Source organism: Diachasmimorpha longicaudata, chromosome 3 (assembly GCF_034640455.1).
Source record: "Diachasmimorpha longicaudata isolate KC_UGA_2023 chromosome 3, iyDiaLong2, whole genome shotgun sequence".
NCBI classification, from domain to species: domain Eukaryota; kingdom Metazoa; phylum Arthropoda; class Insecta; order Hymenoptera; family Braconidae; genus Diachasmimorpha; species Diachasmimorpha longicaudata.
Window position 1 is genome coordinate 10,226,305 of NC_087227.1, and position 19,865 is coordinate 10,246,169.

General features: G+C 39.8%; 4 protein-coding genes across 6 annotated transcripts; 3 read left to right on the forward strand and 1 right to left on the reverse strand.

Annotated features, from left to right (window-relative positions):
- Positions 1-224: 224 nt before the first annotated feature.
- LOC135160486 (CD109 antigen-like) lies at positions 225-10,914 on the forward strand. 2 transcript variants are annotated; one of them, XM_064117075.1, is made up of 13 exons: positions 225-474; positions 3,930-4,000; positions 4,095-4,287; positions 4,436-4,660; positions 4,725-6,119; positions 6,247-6,301; positions 6,582-6,732; positions 7,489-7,606; positions 7,726-7,915; positions 8,000-8,160; positions 8,265-9,130; positions 9,216-9,952; positions 10,536-10,914. In XM_064117075.1, the coding sequence occupies exons 2-13, from the start codon at positions 3,945-3,947 to the stop codon at positions 10,736-10,738; spliced, it is 4,350 nt and encodes a 1,449-aa protein (XP_063973145.1). In that variant the 5' UTR covers positions 225-474; positions 3,930-3,944; the 3' UTR covers positions 10,739-10,914. The 2 variants fall into 2 exon arrangements, with proteins under 2 accessions (XP_063973145.1, XP_063973144.1); XM_064117074.1 differs by lacking the exon at positions 6,582-6,732 and adding an exon at positions 7,111-7,333.
- A 100-nt stretch (positions 10,915-11,014) lies between these two features.
- LOC135160489 (uncharacterized) lies at positions 11,015-13,694 on the reverse strand. 2 transcript variants are annotated; one of them, XM_064117079.1, is made up of 3 exons: positions 13,183-13,694; positions 12,650-13,096; positions 11,015-12,571 (listed from the first exon to the last, which is right to left on the reverse strand). In XM_064117079.1, exons 2-3 carry the CDS (start codon positions 13,076-13,078, stop codon positions 11,237-11,239), a joined length of 1,764 nt encoding a protein of 587 aa, XP_063973149.1. In that variant the 5' UTR covers positions 13,079-13,096; positions 13,183-13,694; the 3' UTR covers positions 11,015-11,236. The 2 variants fall into 2 exon arrangements, with proteins under 2 accessions (XP_063973149.1, XP_063973148.1); XM_064117078.1 differs by having other exon boundaries at positions 11,015-13,096.
- Positions 13,695-13,824: 130 nt separating this feature from the next.
- On the forward strand, positions 13,825-17,660 carry LOC135160492 (uncharacterized). The gene is made up of 6 exons (XM_064117081.1): positions 13,825-13,995; positions 14,111-14,509; positions 14,625-14,802; positions 14,949-15,164; positions 15,350-15,601; positions 15,975-17,660. Exons 1-6 carry the CDS (start codon positions 13,932-13,934, stop codon positions 16,213-16,215), a joined length of 1,350 nt encoding a protein of 449 aa, XP_063973151.1. The 5' UTR covers positions 13,825-13,931; the 3' UTR covers positions 16,216-17,660.
- An 830-nt stretch (positions 17,661-18,490) lies between these two features.
- Positions 18,491-19,762, forward strand: LOC135160496 (putative pterin-4-alpha-carbinolamine dehydratase). The gene is made up of 3 exons (XM_064117090.1): positions 18,491-18,637; positions 18,872-18,991; positions 19,193-19,762. Exons 1-3 carry the CDS (start codon positions 18,527-18,529, stop codon positions 19,376-19,378), a joined length of 417 nt encoding a protein of 138 aa, XP_063973160.1. The 5' UTR covers positions 18,491-18,526; the 3' UTR covers positions 19,379-19,762.
- The last annotated feature ends 103 nt before the right edge of the window (positions 19,763-19,865 follow it).

Consider the following 19,865-nt stretch of genomic DNA (forward strand, 5'->3'; position numbering starts at 1 on the left):
TGCCTGAAAAAAAAATACTTACAACATTATCACGAAGGATTAATAAGCACCTGGGAGGTGTCAAGAACATGATACGAATTCCTGGAATATTGGACTGCAGGGAACAAGGACGAAATAATTTTTTGAAGGGATTGTCAAAGTCTTAATTTTTTCAGGCTGGTTGGAAGGAGTCGTTCCCCCTTCTTCGTGGCCCCACGTCTTACTACCTTGATTGGTAGCGTTAGAGTGTGCGCCAGTATACGATCGGTCCTCGAGAACGTCCGAGCCTCGATCCTTGCGTCCATGATTTGAAGTAAAAAAATTGTGAATTAATCATTTGATTTTCGTAAATCTTCGAGTTTGGTGTTGAGTGAAGATCTGCGGGTTGGGAGCACTTGAGGAGTTTGAGGGTGATTTTTTAAAGAAGATTTGAGGATCTGGTGCGTGAGGACTGCGGTGGCCAAGGTGCGCCCGATTTGCCGCAGGTGGGTCCAGGTGAGTCACCAGTGCCAAAAATAAATTAAACTTTAGATGATCGAAAGGTAAGACAATAAAATAATAACTTGAGTTCTCTTATTCTTTTAATTGTTTCTTTGCAATTCTACATCTTACAGGCGTCAGGACTCCCACGTAAAACTCCAAATACATTCAATATCACAATACAGAAGTCATTAACAAAGCAATAAAACAGTTCAGGTCGACTTCATTTGCTGACCAATTTAGCAACAAATATTTGGAAATGGGAGGCTTTGCAAAAAGTATATTGACAAAAATTTCGTTATCTGCTTTATCAAAATTATCAAAGCCATCAAATGTAACTGAACATTCCTGAAAATTGAGATCACCAGAAAAAATAGTTTTCCATCAGTTGTTATTCAATCGGTTCTGATATTGAATGCTAATCGGCGAGAAAGAAATTCCTCTGATTTGTTTACAATCATGAAAACCATGAAATGGGATCGCAACATGAAATAGTAGGAATGCTACTCACCTGTGTGGTCGAATCAGGGCCCATATAGGTGATATAATTTCGAAAAAAAGACCTAGAGAATCTGTGACACTATAGAATTCCAGGGATACGTTGAGAAATACCTCTACACTGATATTGTGAGGGCGTAGGTGTAAGTGAGTACATTTGCGTGGAAGGTGGAGTCATACACCTATCCTACCTACGTCTTACCCTTGGCCACGTCCGATGCGTCCCGAAGACGAAAAAGTCCAAGATGCAGGGGAATGATTAGGTCATTCTTATAAAAATGTTTGGAATCATTTTGACGATGAAAATTTATTCATTCTTTTTTTTGACTGGTGTGAGAGAAAAATCGTGGAGGCGGATCAGCCTTCGAAGGTCGCAAGATTGATCTTAAAATTAATATTCTCATGAAATGTTGTTAATTAACTAGTGCACATTGGTGATGCTGGGGAGAAAAAAAATTATAGATCTCTGGCGGGGAATTCATTAGGGATTTATTTAATCGTAGTGATCGCTAAATATGTCTTTAACTAGTTTGGCCAGCCAGGATTTATAGTACAAGCAATGAGAAACATGTTAACAGCATTCTCGTTCTAGAATGATTTTATTGAATGAAAATAGGAGAAATAAATTTTGGTTCAACCATTTACATTCTTATTAAATTATTACAACATTTTTAAAGATATTGAAACATTAATTTTACTCGTCCAGTGACATTTATGTATTTCTGACCAAGCTAGTTAATTACAGGGACATTTCTCGATTATCTCGATTCAATAAATCGATACTGAATTAATTGAATCAATTTTTCCCATCATTCCCTCGCTTTAGATTCAAAATTTTCTATCACCATTCCCTGCACACCCTCACTTCCTCACAGAGGAAAAAAAATTAATGCAGATCCCATGACCTCTTTTCTCACTTAACACATCCCAAGGTCATTGATCTTCCCGCCGCTTATGGAATTGGAAAGAGCGACTTTAATCCACCATCGCCTCGGAATAAAAAGGAGAAAAAGTAAAAGAACGGGAGAAAAAAAGAAATACGAAGCAGCGCGTCATTTTGTCCGGTGCAAGAAGTATTTGGCCCACTTAGGAGTTTCACGCACGAAGAAGGGGCAGGGAATACCGGCTCTTGATGGTAGAACTAACCGGCGCATAACACTTCCTCAATTTGCACCGAGATATCATCCTGTTCCAATTAGAAATGCCACCTGTCGAGTTGACAGTTATGCAACCTTGTATTAACTATCAAAACATGTTCATTTTTTTGTTGTTCCCCTCTGCTATTTTATCGGGGAATTGATTATTAATTGAACCGCGGGATTCCCAGGCGTAACCGGATGTTTAGGACGGATAGAGGTGACGAGTTTCAATGGAAATCATGAGTGGTGTGGCAGGAATTTATGGTCGTGTTGTCAGGCGAAAATTTATTATAAATCGCCTAAATTAAGTTGTAACAAAAATAAATTCAATGGTCATGAGATAGGATTATCTTCCAAATTTGTTTTTCTGTCTGTGAAAGAGATTTTGCCAACACTTCGTCTGTCTTCTTCAACATTAGCGATTGTAGTTTCTGATAAATTTTCTTTTTAAGAAGTAAACAGTTGCGGTGCATTGAAAAGCTGGCAATCAATTAATTTCAATGCCATGGTGTCGCAATGACTCTCGCTCACAGAAGTTGACGTTAAACAATTCGATGAAAAATAAATGGAAATAAGTGTGTTTATATTATTGTTTCGTAACTACTGATTATTAATGATGAGTAGTTGAATGGTAGCGGAAGTGGGAGGGTTTTGTTATTTGGGACATTGTAGATACAGAAAAAATAATGTTTTGGTTGTCAGGGACATATCAGTGATATTGAAACTTTACAGCAATTATTAGTAATTGTGATGACCGGGGATTTCCTTCCGGAAATTTATTGATAGATTGTTAATGATTAGGAATTGGTATTTGAAAATTAGGGGTGACTCCATTGACCAGTGACAATTCAATGGTATTCACCCGAATAAATCATGAACATGAATTCCTCTGAGTCTCTCACACTTGCAATTTTCCATAATTTCCCTCATTACAATAAACAAATTCGTCTCCATTAAAAGATAAGCGAAAAATGTTTTTTCAATGTCATAATGCCACACTCTCACGTCATGAACGATAAACATTCCGATCAACTCATCAATTGCGAGAATAATAAACGCCGTTGATTAGAAAATTATGAAATATTACGTGATTTCCGTATTTAATGACAAGTATTGTTTATGTAATGTGGGAATAGGGAAAACATGTGAGGGAATCCCCGGGGAAAAACCGGTGTGCCAGGTCAAAGGAGTCGAAGTGACAGCAAATAGTGAAGAAGCTGCGATAATTAAAGTTTAAACATTGTCAAGGAAAAAAATGTTTTCCTCTCGAAATTTCCACTGCAATTTTTCGAATGCCATGAAGTACAAAGATCCATCAAACAAATCAACGGTTCGGTGATTTTTCACTCAGTATTGACTGGACATTTCATTATTTATCATTGTTTGCGGTGTAATTACGGGAGGAGTGAGTTATGCAGCTGAAACCGTTGGTTTTCGCCCCAGCGAGTCAACGTCGATTTGTCGACTCTGATCTCTGAATAGAAAGTAGGCAGGAAAAACAGTCGTAAAGGAACAAAATATATATATATGTGAAATTATAGTTTTTGTCTATGGCTGTGAGTGGAAAATTTAGCGACGAGTCACGGCAGACGATTTGTCCAGGTGTCGAGTGCCTGGAAAAGTCATAAAGTTGTATTTGAGGTAGACGTTAATCATATGGCTAACAAAAAGGACGAAACTATGAACATAAAGAATTTTCCCAAACTTCCCTAGTTGATAATTAAAGAAAATTCCACTGAGGAACACATGGCTTTTGTCAAAGAATTCTCTGAGATACTAGAGACATCCAATAAAATAAAGAAAATCAATAACAAAAGGTAATTTCTTCTTCAGATTTTCCACGTCAAGATGAGGACATTATTTCCCGTCCTCCTCACCGTATTAGCGACAGTGACAGCGGAACCGTACGTACAAATACCTCAGCTCCAGTATTGTTACATTTCCAGCGTAAATAATGGCCATGAAGTGAATTATATGTGTCTTTTTCTCCAACAACAGATACTACACGGTCGTTGCTCCAAAAGTGGTGCGTCCTAATTCTGAGTACCACGTAGCCGTTGCTACCACCGGTGTATCAACACCATCAACCATTATCATTGAGCTTGATGGGGAGCTTGATAATGGCGAGGTCTTCAGGGTCTTCCATCAGGATGTCGTCGAGCCATACCAAACGAGAATTTTCAAATTGGATGTAAGACCGCGACAAAATGCCTTTCATTGAAAAGTATAACAGCTTTTTAAAATGTTAACAGTTATTTTTACTGAAAAAAAATCACAAACTTCCTTCCGGGTTTTGCAACTGGCCGAGAGTTTGAATAATTTAGAGTGGTTTTTTGTAGATTGGAGATACGACACCAGGAAGATACCGCTTGACCGCAAAAGGAGTGGACGGACTTCTTTTTAGTAATACGACGGATGTTCACTACATGCACAAGAGCTACTCTGTGTTCATTCAAACGGATCGAGCTGTCTACAAGCCTGGAAGTAAAGTCCTCTTCCGCTGCATAGTTCTGGATTCGAGATTGAGACCAGCACTCATCACACAATTTGATGTTTATATTACGGTAAGTGACTCTTGACCCATTGAATAGAATATCCATAATCCTTACCACGATTATCGCACCCCAGGACGGCAGTGGTAACCGCATAAAACAATGGACTCGTCCTCCCCTCACCCGCGGCATCTTCACCGGAGAACTCGAGCTCTCCTCCTCCCCTGTCCTCGGAGACTGGCGAATCATCGCCAACGTCGCCGATCAGACCTTCGAGAAGCCCTTCCAGGTCGCCGAGTACGTTCTCCCCAAGTTCCAGGTGTCCATTGACGTTCCTAAACACTCGACTTTTAAATCCGGTAAGGTCGTCGCGACTATCCGCGCAGACTACACGTATGGGAAGCCTGTCAAGGGTGAGGCCACCATTACGGCATATCCGGACATCTTCTCGGGTGTTCTCCAACCGATCTTCACCCCTCCAGTCCGTAAGGTCTTGCCCATCGATGGCAAGGTCACCGTTGACTTTGACATAGCAACTGAACTGAAATTATCGGATGAGTACGAGCGTCCGATTGAGATTGAAGCGACTGTCGAGGAGGCCCTGACAGGCAGGAGGCAGAATGTTTCTACCCAGATGACCCTCCACAAGCACAAGTACAAGATGGAGTTGATAAAGACGTCTGAGTACTACAAACCGGGTCTGAAGTACACAGCCTACATCAAGATCACCCATCACGATGGGTCACCAGTCAGGGACAGGACCAATGCCGTCATCATATCGTACGGTTACACCTTCAATCAATCGGCTTATACCAACATCACCAGGATGCTGGATGACAACGGCATGATTCAGCTGGACTTTTACCCCCCAAAGAAGATGGACCCTGAGGATGTGGCTTCGCCCCTCAACATCGAGGCAGAATATCTGAACCTCCACGAGTGGTTCCCAGCGACCAATCAGGCCATGTCCCCTTCCGGAAGCTACATTCAAGCAGTCGTCAAGACTGTGAACCCTAGGGTCAGCCACAAGGTAGAGATCGAGGTGAATTCCACTGAGGTACTCAAGTACCTTCATTACGAGGTCCTCGGGAGGGGCGATATCCTCAACGCCGGCTCTGTTCCCGTGGATGGGAACGTAGGAAAGTTTAGGTTCTTAGCGACTTATGTTATGGCACCAACCGCGCATATCTTGGTTTATTATACCAAAGATAATGGTGAGGTTGTGGCTGATGCCCTCGATGTTGAGTTGGAGGGGACCCTCCAGAACATGGTCGATGTGAGTGTGAAACCGGGGGAGACTGGACCCGGACAGACGGTGGACTTGAATATCACGAGCAGACCGAACTCGTTCGTTGGAGTTTTGGGAGTGGATCAGAGATCGCTGCTACTGAAGAGTGGGAATGATATCACTAGGGAGGATGTCCTGAAGGAGTTGCGGGGGTATGACATGAGTGAGGAGAGCCCTTACGATGGGGAAGGATGGAGGATGTTCTGGAGGCCCGGAAGTGCTACTGCTCAGGATGTCTTTGATGTAAGATTTTCCTAGATGAGTCATTAATTGATGTTACATAAAAAAATACTGGTTCTAGTGCGCGTCCGGGTGATCCGAATTTTTCGATTTCAGGTTTATTCTAATATTTGCAACCTTTTATTTGCAGAAAACCGGAACTGTTATTTTAACAAATGCTCACGTACCTGAGAACTTCCCAATGCGTAAGTACCAAAAAACCCAGCTATTATAATCGTAATAACGCATTAGTCGCATTCAAACAAATGACTAACCACACACCATGCAAAATACAATCATCAGCATAATTGAATAAAGAAAATGTGCAACAACATGACTTAGTCAGTGTTTAAAAAAATAGTGCGGCAGTAAACCGTGTGAGTTAGTAGAGCATAAAAACCCACAAGAGAAATTGAAGAAAAAAAAATACAATATTTCCATTTTAACAATAGGTAACTCACTTCGACTATCTTTCTATGTCCGTAGTATTCTACAGATCAGGCTTGGGATTCCTCGAAGCAGCCGCGGTCCCTATGGCACCAGCAATGGGTTCATTTGGGGCAATCCCTCCCGCCAACAAGCCCAAAGTACGCAAGAATTTCCCTGAAACGTGGCTTTGGCAAAACATTGAGATCGGGTAATGCCGTAACATCAGTTTAATTTATTAATTATCATTAATGAGAAGAAAAACGATTTGCTTGAGAGGATTTGCGTTTTCTGCTTTTGTATTAACATCATCAATCCTAACGTTTTCATGAGATTCCTAATTTTAAATTAATTTATTAATAGTGGTGGAGGATGCTTCAGTAATTTGACGAGAGTTATTCTCAATATTGGAGTGGGGTAATTATTATTAGATAATTCAATAAAGTATAGACAAGTGGTAGAAGCCTTTGAGTTAATATGCGATGAATTCATCCGAGACTATTAATGAAGCCCTGACATGGCACTTGATTGATTCTACCACTTCACCGTTGAATAAAGGTGAGGCAATTAGTAGATAATTGGATTGCAGGGCGTCCAGGATATCTGGAGGGTAGAGTACGAGGCTCTGGCCACGGGGAGTCAACCCTACGTCCTGACATTGGTCCCCCAGTGACCCACAGACTCGTCACAAGACCACCACTGGCTGGTCCCTACGCATTCTCACGTATCCCAACCCCTGTATGGAATAGGCCCCGTGTTTTCCCTATGCATGACATCTCCAACACTTGGCTTTTCACCAATTTCTCCTCAGGGTATTTATCTGCTATCATTTCTATCCATTTTCCTTGTTGATATCATTTGTGAAGTCTTCCCACGTGCAATTTTCTCCTCTGTCACTGTTTTATTCGTTTTTTCCGTTCGGTTTTCTTTTGATTTTGGACAGAAATTGAGTCATGAACTTATTTAGGCTGCAGGGAGAGACTATTCTTCGGAAAACTGTACCTGACTCCATCACCTCATGGGTTATCACGGCTTTTTCCGTCGATTCCACTTATGGGCTTGGACTCATTGAGGCTCCAAGAAAGGTAATATAGTCAATCACTCCATAAAAATTTATATGAATCATTAATTACTCGCCAAAATTTTACGATCCGGGGAATTCTTTGGTGGTGTGTGAAGTGTATTTTCACCGGAAAATTTTCAGCTCAAGGTTTTCAAACCATTTTTCGTCTCGGTGGACCTGCCATACTCCGTAATGAGAGGTGAAATTGTAGCGATACCCATAGTGGTTTTCAATTACATGGACCGTGATGTTACGGCCGATGTTACCATCGAGCACTCGGGACAGTTCGAGTTCGCTGAGGTTTCCAATGAAGTCCATGATAACGGTCCAAGTACGAATTGCTGATCATTCTGTTCAAACCATTTCTTTAACACCACGAACTTATCAATGATTCATCGCAATTTTTCCACTTCAGAGTTGGAACTGTATCGAACGAAGCGAGTGGATGTTCAGGCCAACTCCGGGGCGAGTGTCTCGTTTATGGTGATCCCCAGGGAACTGGGCTACATTCCGCTGAAAGCCACGGCTGTTAGTAAAATCGCTGGAGACAGTGTTGAACACAAACTCCTGGTCAAGGTATATTCAATTCTGACTTGAATTTTATAGTTGCCGATGTTGTTCGACAATTGATTTATTCCTCAATTGATAATAAAATCACTGAACCCACAAACTACTTGCAGCCTGAAGGAGAGACCCAATACCGCAACCGTGCGGTTTTCCTGGACCTCCGCACAGCCTCCTCCCTCTCCACAAACATCAGTGTGGATATCCCCAAGAATATCGTCCCAGGATCTGAGCACATCGAGATCTCGGCAGTTGGTGACATCTTAGGACCCAGTATTCCCAACCTGGAGTCCCTCATCAAGCTTCCCTTCGGATGTGGTGAACAGAATATGTTGAATCTAGTCCCCAACATCGTGATCCTGAACTACCTGAAGAACACGAATCAGCTGACACAGGCAGTCCAGGGAAAAGCCCTACGCTATCTAGAGGTTGGTTACCAGCAGGAGTTGACCTATCGTCACAAGGACGGTTCCTTCAGTGCCTTCGGTGAGTCAGACGAGTCCGGAAGTACCTGGCTGACAGCTTTCGTCGCCAAGTCTTTCAAACAAGCGTCGGAGTACATCACAGTCGAAGACAGGATTATCAACGAGGCCCTCCTCTGGCTTTCCAACGTTCAAGCCCCCAATGGGTCCTTCCCAGAGGTCGGGAGGGTATCCCACAAGGACATGCAGGGCGGTGCCTCGAAGGGCCTCGCCCTCACCGCATATACCTTGACAACTTTCTTGGAGAACCCCGAGGCCCAGCAGAAGTACAGGAATACAATTAACAAGGGGGTGGACTACATCGTCAAGAATATGGAAGGACTTGATGACCTGTATGCCTTGAGTATTTGTGTTTATGTGCTCAATCTAGCTAAGCATCCTTATGAGGACGCAGCCTTCGGAACCCTCGAGTTCAAGGCCACTACGAAGGATGACATGAAGTGGTGGAATAAGACTGTGGATAAGGATGACAAGAATCCTTGGTTTGACACTCTTCCCAGGTGAGGATTATCTTTAATTTTAGCTGTACTAGGGGCGTAATGAGGCCTGATCCTCCCTCCAGTGCTCAAACTTCTTTCTTCTCAGGTCTGTCGACGTGGAAATGACTTCTTACACCTTGATGACCTACCTCCAACGCAATCTCGTAGCTGATGCTATTCCCGTCATGAAGTGGCTGGTGAAACAGCGAAATCCAGAAGGCGGTTTCTCCTCCACCCAAGACACGGTCGTGGGTATCTACGCCCTCTCCAAACTCGGGGAAAAACTTCTAACGAAAAACAACAACATCGCGATCACGATCAATTATGAAGGAGGTGGTAGGAGCACCATGAACATCAACGGCGCCAATGCTGTGATCTTGCAGAAGCACGTGCTCCCGAGGAAGACTCGGGTTGTCAACATCACAGCGTCTGGCAATGGATTCGCAATAATTCAGGTCTCGACGCAGTTCAATCTCAACGTGACGGGGGCCTGGCCCCTCTTCACGTTGGATCCTCAGGTGGATAAGAACTCGAACGAGAATCATCTGCAGCTATCCATCTGCTCTGGGTTTGTTCCCACGAAGGAGAGCAATGAGAGCAATATGGCGGTGATGGAGGTCAGTTTGCCATCTGGATTCACTGTGGACAGGGACTCGTTGCCGAGTCTGGAGGTCTCACAGAACGTCAAGAGAGTGGAGACGAGAAATGGGGATACTATGGTGGTTCTGTACTTTGACAAAATGGTGAGGAAGGAGTACTGCCCCACCGTGTCGGCGTTCCGGACGCATAAGGTGGCGAAACAGAAACCCGTGCCTGTGTCCATTTATGACTATTATGATTCATGTGAGTATAATGATTTTTATGAGCCAATGCTTGATCATTATGATAGATTGATTTCGCATATTTCGAAGGTACATATGCTCTCGTTATTTCACACGCAGACCCATAACAAAATAGTGCCAAATTATGAGAAAATTCTATTGGAGTTCTATTGGACTATTTACTAGGTCTTGCCTCCCCTTCACTTTTACCCCAGTGGCCATTTCGACGAAACGACCTTAAACATCATCCCTATCATGCCATGACGAAGCTTTTCTGATAAACCGATTCCTGTGCTGTGTTGCTAACGACAAACAAATACCACAACATTCGTCTTAATTCTATTTAAATAGTGGTGGACACTTAGATCGAATCCATGAATTAAGCTCCCTATGTGTTTATTATTGAAAAGTATAAATATTTACGTCTTGCGAGATATTATATCACCTCGCGTATGAAAATTCAAACACGCGATCAGAAGACTCCATTCATCATAGCACTAACAGTCATTTGGATAAAAAATAGCATAGGGGAGCTCAGCATTATTTACAGCACAAATGATATTCTTTAATTGTATTTTGACTTGTCCCCCTTCTGTTTTCTTTAGCAAGGAGAGCAAGAGTGTTCTATGAGCCTCGGGTATCTACCCTTTGCGATATCTGCGAGGGTGAGGACTGCGGAGATTTGTGCACGACAAATCCCAGTGTCCCGGGCACTCAGAAATCAAAGGATCCCAATGGTTCCTCACCGTTGCACACTTGTACATACTTGCTACTTATCCCAGTGTACCTCATCCTCACGAGACACTGATTACATTGTTCGAATTGTTGAAAAATTGTAATAATTTTTATAAGATTTTATAAATGCCGATGCGTGTTTTTCCTGTGTAATCAAAGTGATAATTAAGTATTTATGTAGAGTTCTTAGAGTTAAGGATTAATATGTTTATTTTTAATTAAAGAATATTAATTAATATCATACAAGAAGTTCTCTTATTAATTGCTGTGGTGAAACTTGATCAATTGAAGCCGATGGATCTCGATACCAGAATTGAAGCCAGGTTTTCCGTGATGAAAAATAGTTAATTGACTTTTAGGAACTCGTTTTCTAATATTTATTTTTAATACTCTTTTTGAATTTATACATAAATATTATTATTTAAACTATGAACGGAAAGCTGTGTCTCTCGGAGTCCCCTTGTTCTGAGAAGCCATATGGCTTGGATTTCTCCAAGTGACGAGATCAACAGTAAAGATCGTTAATGGCTTCCAATGGAGACAAAAAGTGAAAATAATGAATTACAGATCATTACTTCCTGTGTATCGTTTTCTTCTTAGCACGCTGCGTAGACACAATGTGGAGCTTCTCAATCAGCTTTTTGACATGATAAACCAGCAGTTCTCCAATAAATACGATCGAGGCGAGAGAAATTCCGAAAACATTAAGTATAATAAGAAATTTCAGAAACTTAGTTTCCGATTTTTTATTTATCCCGTTTGCTATATCATTTTTATCGTTACGGTACATGGTCCCATTGTCAGTATCGGAAAACCAACGATTCAAGAGGCCGGATTCGCGAAATCGTGTCATAGTATTTCTCAATTGTTGTTGACCAGGTAAACCGTGATGAAAATAGATATTGCGTTTGTAATAGCCAAAAATTGGCTTTCCTACTGTCCAAAGCTCTTGACGGTTCATTGAAGCACATTTATTTTTAAAATGAAAGGCTTTTTTTTTGGTTAGTAAATAACAAAAATTTGTTGGGTTATTCATTTCGTCGGCAAATAGCTCATTATAGATGAAAACCTTATGTTTCAAGTTCAATTTAGCATCTTCTGCTCCTATGAAAATATGAAAATCGAAATTAGTCATCTTCAAGTACAGGCCTGTTTCATCAATATCCTCGAATGTATTGTATGTTCGTGCTATCAATAGCGGATCAGTCCCTATATTTGTTAATGAACTGTAGACGTCACTGGAGTACAGGAAGCCCAAAATGACAATGAGCAAGAATAATATTCTTTGATTCGTTCTAGAAGGCTTAGAACTGACAGTAATTGAGAACATCATAGCAAAAAGATTTGATGTATTCCAAATTTTCTGATCCAACTTTAGAAGAACTGCCAGTAACGAAATGGTCCCAATGATGGCAAATAAGAGACTCATAATCGCAATAGATTTGTTGATCAGCGTTGTGTTTAACTTATATGTGTTTGGAATTAACATCACGAGTTCTATTGACCGCATCAAGTCTGGTACAGTGAAATTTGGTAATATCGGATTATCATCGAACATAATTTCCGCCCCGTACAACATATCGGCTTTCATCTTATCATAAACTTCCAAGATCGTAAAGTTCAATACTGGAGCCATATTTTTGACAACTGGTCGGTAGAAATTACGGGGAGGCCATACCACTAGTGGATGGCCGTGCCTATTTTTTCCAAAATTTGGAAATATCTCAATACCACTTTGGAACACCTGATGATAAAATATTTTGGCGAAAAAATTGAACTGATGCATAATCACTTGGACTGAGCTGTCGTCGATGATTTTGCTATTCACTCCATAGCATGCCAACTTTTTACAACCAAATTTCGTATCGTCTGCTGATACTTCCTTGTTTTTGTGGATTTTCTTCACCTGTTGATTCTCGACAATCAAAATGTTCGACATTGATTCGTTCCAGGCATGCTGTAAAATATTTTCTATACCTCTTACCACGTTTCCAGATGTTCTCAGTATGACGAGAAGGTAATTGATCGACAAGTCTGGCAGTTGATTCACCTCACGCATCACTTCATATATTTGTCCATTGTCTCCAGAATAATCCGCATAGACTATGAACAGCAAAGCAGTGGTGTACTTATTGATAACACCAAACTCCAATGGTTTCCACTTAATGACTCCATTATCCATTTCAACCACAACACTTGGAACAGTCTCCATGATTTTCGGAAATAATTCGTTTTTCACAGTGTCAGCATTATCTGAACTCCTTTGATTTATAATTATAGCTGTGTGTGTATGACCGGAATGAAACAGACGAACAGCTACACTGTCAAACCAGTCGAGGTCTGGACGACTCTGAACATCGTTCGTTAGAATCGTCATGAAGAAGATCAGCAGCAAGGTGTCCCGAACCGACATGATCGTTGTCTTTTTGTGCTGAGAAGATTTCGTAGATAGCAAGAGGGGTAAATTCAATTCGACTTAATTAATTCTCTAAACCATTTATGTTTGGTTATACTTACAAATTATCAAACTTTTGGATTATACAGATTCTGATAATGATTTTCTATAGCTCTTCATTACACAAAGCAATGCGAAATTATTCTGAATGGGTCCTTTGTTCTTTTGAGAAATTATTCTACCACTCGAGAATACGCTGATATCGTATCAGGCTCCACGTGCAGACAGAACTGAGGACAAGGGGTGACAATCAGAAGAGTTGGAAAATATGACACTCGCCCTGCAGGTACTCTTCCACCATGACTTTAACTTCTGCCAGTTAGGAGCAAGATCAACACCAATTCCTGGACTGGGAAAAGTGAAGAGCGTATAGAAAACTGTATTTATGGGGACTTTTCAAATATTTACTCATCTTGGAATGATGAATGTCATTTAAATACAATGACTAACGGAATTTTCGAAACATTAGGGACTCTGTCCACATAATCAGATAAGCAATTGCTTAGAGGACGTGAAAATATGTTTATTATATTTTTGTGCAATAGAGCAGTAATAGATGGTTTTCTATAATTATTCTGATACCCACTGAATTCAAGTATTGAATTGGGGGAGCTTTAATAATGCATCATCCGTCATCAATAGGATCATGTCAATTATTTGAATTTGCCGCTATATTACGAGTTGCCTACGCAGGCGCGTCTTAAAACTTTATTTTTCTCGGCAAGTATAAACACTCTGTGCACACGTGTGGCCGAACGAAGCTATAGCAGATAATTTCTTAGTTAATTTTGGTGATAAATAATTATTTATAATGAAAGTGGACGCAGAAATTGAGGAGGTGGTGATTCAACCCCGAAAAATTCAGCCGATCATTGGTGAGTGATATTTCACTTCAAAGCTAACCTCTTCAACTTCTCTCTCAGATTTTTTATTCCATGTCATATGGGAACTAATGTCTTGCTAATGTCATTGTCAATTTGTGTTTCATAGTTAACTTCCAAAATGGTCAACTGAAAGACACAGAAGCGAAGAAAATGAAGTCAGGAGTGTTTTATGACGAGAAGGCGAAGAAAACCCTTGTGGCAATGTCCAATGGTCAAGTTGTATATCGAGGGTACCGACCAGATCCTGCCAAGGAGCTGACCTACACGATGTTGGCAATTCACAACAAGAAGACTGGGAAAGTGCGACTAGTTCAGGCGGAGCGGTGGCAGGTAGCTCCTGTGCTGGACCGTGAGCCCGAGAGGAATAACGATCTGGATGGAAACAGACTCATGATGCTCAACAGAACGTTCGGCTCCAAGAAAGTCAAACGAAGGACTGAACAGTACGAGAAGATGAAGGTCAATATCGAGGCTGCCCAGGAGCAACTGGAGGAGACTATCGCTAGTACGTGGATTTATAGTTCTGGGGATGAGCTATCCTTGATGATATGTTTAGTTGATGAATTTTCTAGATAAATTACACGAGAAGACTCAGGCAATCTTTTTTTAATTTATTTCAGACGTAGAAATTAACAGAGACGACCTGACGATTCAAATTGATGAGCAGTCGGCGCACTTACCTCCATGCAACAGAGAAGCAGCACTTGTGGAACATGTTTACAATCTCCATGATCTCATCCCCAAGGATGTTCTCAAGACATTGCAGTCTCAAGCGGAATATATTCAAGCCCTGGAAAGGTACCGTATTTAAAATATTATAATCTAATGTGTTATCCACCTGCAGGTGTCTAATGAAGTGACGTTCCTGATCTCGTTATTTTTTAAATATTGATTGGGAAAAATTTTCCATCCCAGGGTATTAACCTGTATTTATTTCGTTCTAGGAATTCGGAATTTTATTCACTAGCGCTCAAGAATATTGCGGGCAGTCCCAAGATGGACAAAAAAATCGCTGTATTGGAATTTATTTACTCGGTTGCTACCTGGTTGAATATGCCAGCAAGAAATATGAAGAAGAAGACGAAGGACATTTGTTCTGTTTCTCCAGAAGCTTCGCAGTATATCCTCGAGACTTACAGTGTAACTGGTGCCTCGGAAAGGTAAATTTGAGGATACAATATTAACCCTAATTGACCTTATACTGAAAATTCAGTTTGGCTGAAAATTTAATTTGAAGTCCTTAAAAAAAAATTGGATTCAAGGAATAATTGAAATGTAACAATTTACGATACTTTTATAAATAATTTTTGGATAGTCAATCGAACCGTTATTCCGTTTTCCTTAGACTACGACCCACGAGTATACGAGACAAGGCCCTCCTCCACTGCATGATCTTGGCGCTCATGATATTGGACTTTAAACTAGACCTGACGTTGTTCGCCACTCTCATAACGGGCCGATTAGGTCTGAAGAAGCTTCAAGATTTGGCTAGACTAGTTGGTGCAGTTCCAGTCAAAACTGATAAGAAAGTAGTCGTCTTAAAGGTGCCATTACCAGCTGCCCCAACCCTGGTACCTCGTGGAAAGAAGAAAACCATGTAAATTACAAACTAGAATTATTAATTCAGCAATTCTTCTACTTTAATGGACTCAATAAATGATAAGATATTTTTCATGTTTGAATTTTTATTACTCCATTTGTGTTTGTTTCGCATTATTCTAATGTAGGGAAGAATGAGTCATGCTTGACCAGGTTCTCTGCATAGAAGTTATCAGAATAATAAATCATAATAGTTATCATATGCGGACATGAAAAATTTCTAAGAGTTGACAGTGCATTCATAAATTAAAAGTTTTCACACTTCGAAAAAATTTCAATTGTTGAAATGGTGGTGTTAATTATGTCATTATCTTGTTCATGAGTGATTTCAGGAAAGATTTCTTCACTTTATAATTTTTCTTATGTTTAAGCTTCTCGTGGTCGAAGAGAAAAAGAATTACTTTGATGTTCTCAATAGGCTTTATTCCAAGTGGAAAAATAGGTTACATATTCTTTTATATCTACTTTGGACATATTGATAAGACAGCTGGGTATAACGACGAGAACACGCCGCAAATCCACACGTCGAAGAACTCCTGGGCTTTTTCGAAAATCCGAGGTAAATCACCAATACACAGTGTATACCCAGAAATTGTCATGCATCTTCCTTGATCGGTCACATCTAAGTCTGTGTTATCTCCTATAATCAAACGCATTTATTTAAAATCCAATTCAATCAGCAATTTTAGTATTACTTAAAGGGATAGGCTCAGAAATTGGGTAATTATTTCGAATAGTCCGTTCCTCTCGATTGAAATTCAAACAGGGAGAGAAAGGGAGACACTAATCCTAATATTTCTTCCCATTATTTCGCGAAGCCACTTTGAACCGAAATAATCCACTTTTTCACTTTTATAACATTTAAAAAATTATGAAAAAATCATCACCACTAGGCGCAGCAAAGGTACAACCGATGAGAGCAACAGCTGCCACGATGAAAAATATTTTAGTCATCTCCATCACTATTTTGTAAACCAACAATAGTGTTCGGTGGTTGTTCCCACAATGAAGACCGAGTGGCTAATGCAATTCGGTTTTACTTGTCCTGCAATGGGCAAAGATAATAACCCGCCTTATATACTATCAGGGCAATATTTCCTCGTGTTTTACGCTTTACATATTTGCTATTTCCGGGAAATATTTAGGGCGGGGGTGGCGTGTGAATAGATAATCAACTCCGGAAAAGAAGGAAATCACAATTTGAAGTTTTCGTGGGGGTCTATTTTAAACTCCGAAGGATTTCGCTCGGGTCTGTGCCTCAGATGGCCCCGAATTTCTTCCTGGAAGTTCGAGTAATCGGATCGACTTTCAGGTAGTTGCTTCACCTCCCCTCTTGGGATGAGATATCGTGAAATATTTTTTATGAATATTTTGTCAGGTGGAAAAGGGCTTTTCCATGGTATCGCTCAACAGGGATTTTTCGACATGTTAAGGGATTTTTTATTAGCAGAACTTGTCTTCATTTAATGTTTAAATTATTCGGAGGAAAGTTCTGCTTGCGCACTTGATGCACGATTCCATTAGTTAATTTCTTTATCAGAGCAGGAATGTCCAGTTTTAGCAATAGTTAATTAGACAAAATAACTCGAAAAACTGTGGAATGCGGATAATCCTGACGTCATTGGCAGCCGAGCGATATGTTGTTGTCTATGCACATTTTTGCCTTTGCATAAATAATTTTCACTCCATATTCTGGCAGGTACTATAACTCACTCATTGTTTGTTCATATTTTCCTCGTGGAATGACTCGTCATCAACGTCGACAATTCCATTGCAGCTTCAGAAAAAATGAGAATTCCAGAGCAAAATAAATTCCAGTTCTTAATAAAATTTCTTTTGGGTTTACATTTTTTATGCTCATTACACTTTATTCACTATAGTTTTAATTACACAGAAGCATTTACAATCGGTAGGTCATGTTTGGAATATTCTGTCAAGAGATCTTGGGAATAAGTGCCCCAAAAAGATAGGTAATCAGGCAAGTTACATAGATAAATGTAATTCCGAATTTGAAAGGACTGAGAATAATTGAAGCCATGGGAAGTGTGATTAGAAAAATATCTAGAAGAATATGGAATAATTGCAGTCATAGTGTAATGAAGCAACTCATCTGTTAAAGAACCTGTAAATAAAATAGAAATCACATTTGTGCTTCTCACTGAAAATTCCCTAAATTAACGATTAATAATAATTTCCGAATACTCTGAAAGACCATACCATTAGTCATCACGTCTCAAAGACTGCGTAATACTTGCAGATGCGAAAGCAGCACCGCCGAGGGCAACGGCTGCCACAAAAAAGATAATTTTTAGTAATGCCATAGCTTAGTTTAACAATTTCAAAGCCTGCGAAATTTCAAAATCTTCGAGACTTTGTACAATGATTTTTCCAAGTGCTGCACAAAACATAGGTCGCCTTATATATATATGCTCACTGGTCTTGATATGAGACTTTATTCGGACGTCCACCTATCTTGGTAATATTTCGTGGTACTTTACGCTTTTGTGCTAATTTTTATCAGAAAATAATATAACACTCCTGACCGAGACAAGTGTTCATTGAAAATATGGAAAATGGCAAGACTTCATATGACAAAAATATTTTTCCAGCTCATAAAATTATTTATAAAAAATATTTTGTGATGATTCCTCAGCAGCTCTTTCTTCTTGGAATATTTTTAAAATTGACCATAATGTTCTTACCCAAGCCTGATTGGGTCCTGATTATTCTCCATTTGTGATATTTAAATATCTGAAATGGAAAAAAAATTAATAACCTCGTTCTTTCCGTGTAAATACATCGAATTAATTACAATTCGTGAATTTATTTATAAAACATTACTAACGATAAGATTGAATCCGCGAAAAATCATTCGGTATCAAGTGAAAGCCATAGGTTATCGATCGAAGGACAACAAATAAAAATGGCGGCAGCGGTAAGTAAGCGGGTGTTGACGAGTGGGGGAATTCGATCGTTATTCCACTCTCCCTCATTGTCATACGCCACAACTGGACCAGTCACCAAGAAAAAGATGGTAAGTAATCATTCTTTCAATTATATTAGTCATCTCGATTATATCAGCAACAGTTACGAGCATTTCAATTAGCATTTTGAGGTTGTAATTCTGTTTACTGCCTGATGAGATTGAGATCATGGGCTCCGGCGAGATTTAAAACACCTGTTGACTCGATGTATGTCATTAGGTCTTGAAGAATTGATTTTACTTATTTATTCTCATATTTTTTGTGATTTTTTTATGATTTTGCAGGGGAAATTGAGCACTGAGGAGAGGAAAACCGTGTTGACAGGATTGGTCAAGAATGGGTGGACCCTTCGAGAGGAGAGAGATGTCCTCTACAAGGAATTTACCTTCAAGGACTTCAACGAGGTGATTATGGTTGAGTAATACGGGTGTGACATGTGATGAAGTAGAACAGAAAGAGTGGATTTTTTATATTTTCTCTAGGTTCGACGTATCTCATAGTGAATATCAACTATGAAATAAATTAATATCCTACCATATTATAACATTAGCTTATCATTTCAAGTGGAATAACAAATCGATTAGAAATTTGATTGCCTTTCACAGGCCTTTGGATTTATGACGAGAGTCGCGCTGAAGGCAGAGAAAATGGATCACCATCCTGAATGGTTTAACGTCTACAACAAAGTTAACATTACATTAACATCTCATGATGTTAATGGAGTGTCCCAGAGAGACGTTACTCTAGCTACATTCATCGACAAAGTGTCCAACAAACCTATCGAACAATAAATTACAGCCTTCTCCCTGGACGAATTGACATCTATTTAATGATGTTCCTCGAATGCTATATAATATGAGAGCATATGATAGAAGACAATAACTACCGACTGTTATCCCGGGTACGAAATACGTACACAACGAAAGCCATAAATTTTCTTTCCTTCTTCATGATATGAGCAGGGAGAATGAGAGGAAAATATTTTCTATTCAGTTAGAAAATACAAAACTCTAATTTTTATTTATAAAAGTGATGACAATTTATTATAAATTGTGAATGCAGGTCTTCGATCATTGAGAATGGCTTCTAAAATGATCGAAGTTGAACTTCGTTTATTGTTGAAACTCTGTCTATTGAATGTTGTCCAAATAAAAATTGAATAGTTATAAAACAAATGTGAAACTGCTTCTGCGATTTTTTTTTCATCATAGACTCGCACCTAACACTATTAATCAATCTGGTTGTACCTGCATAATGTATTTTTCTATTTTAACACGT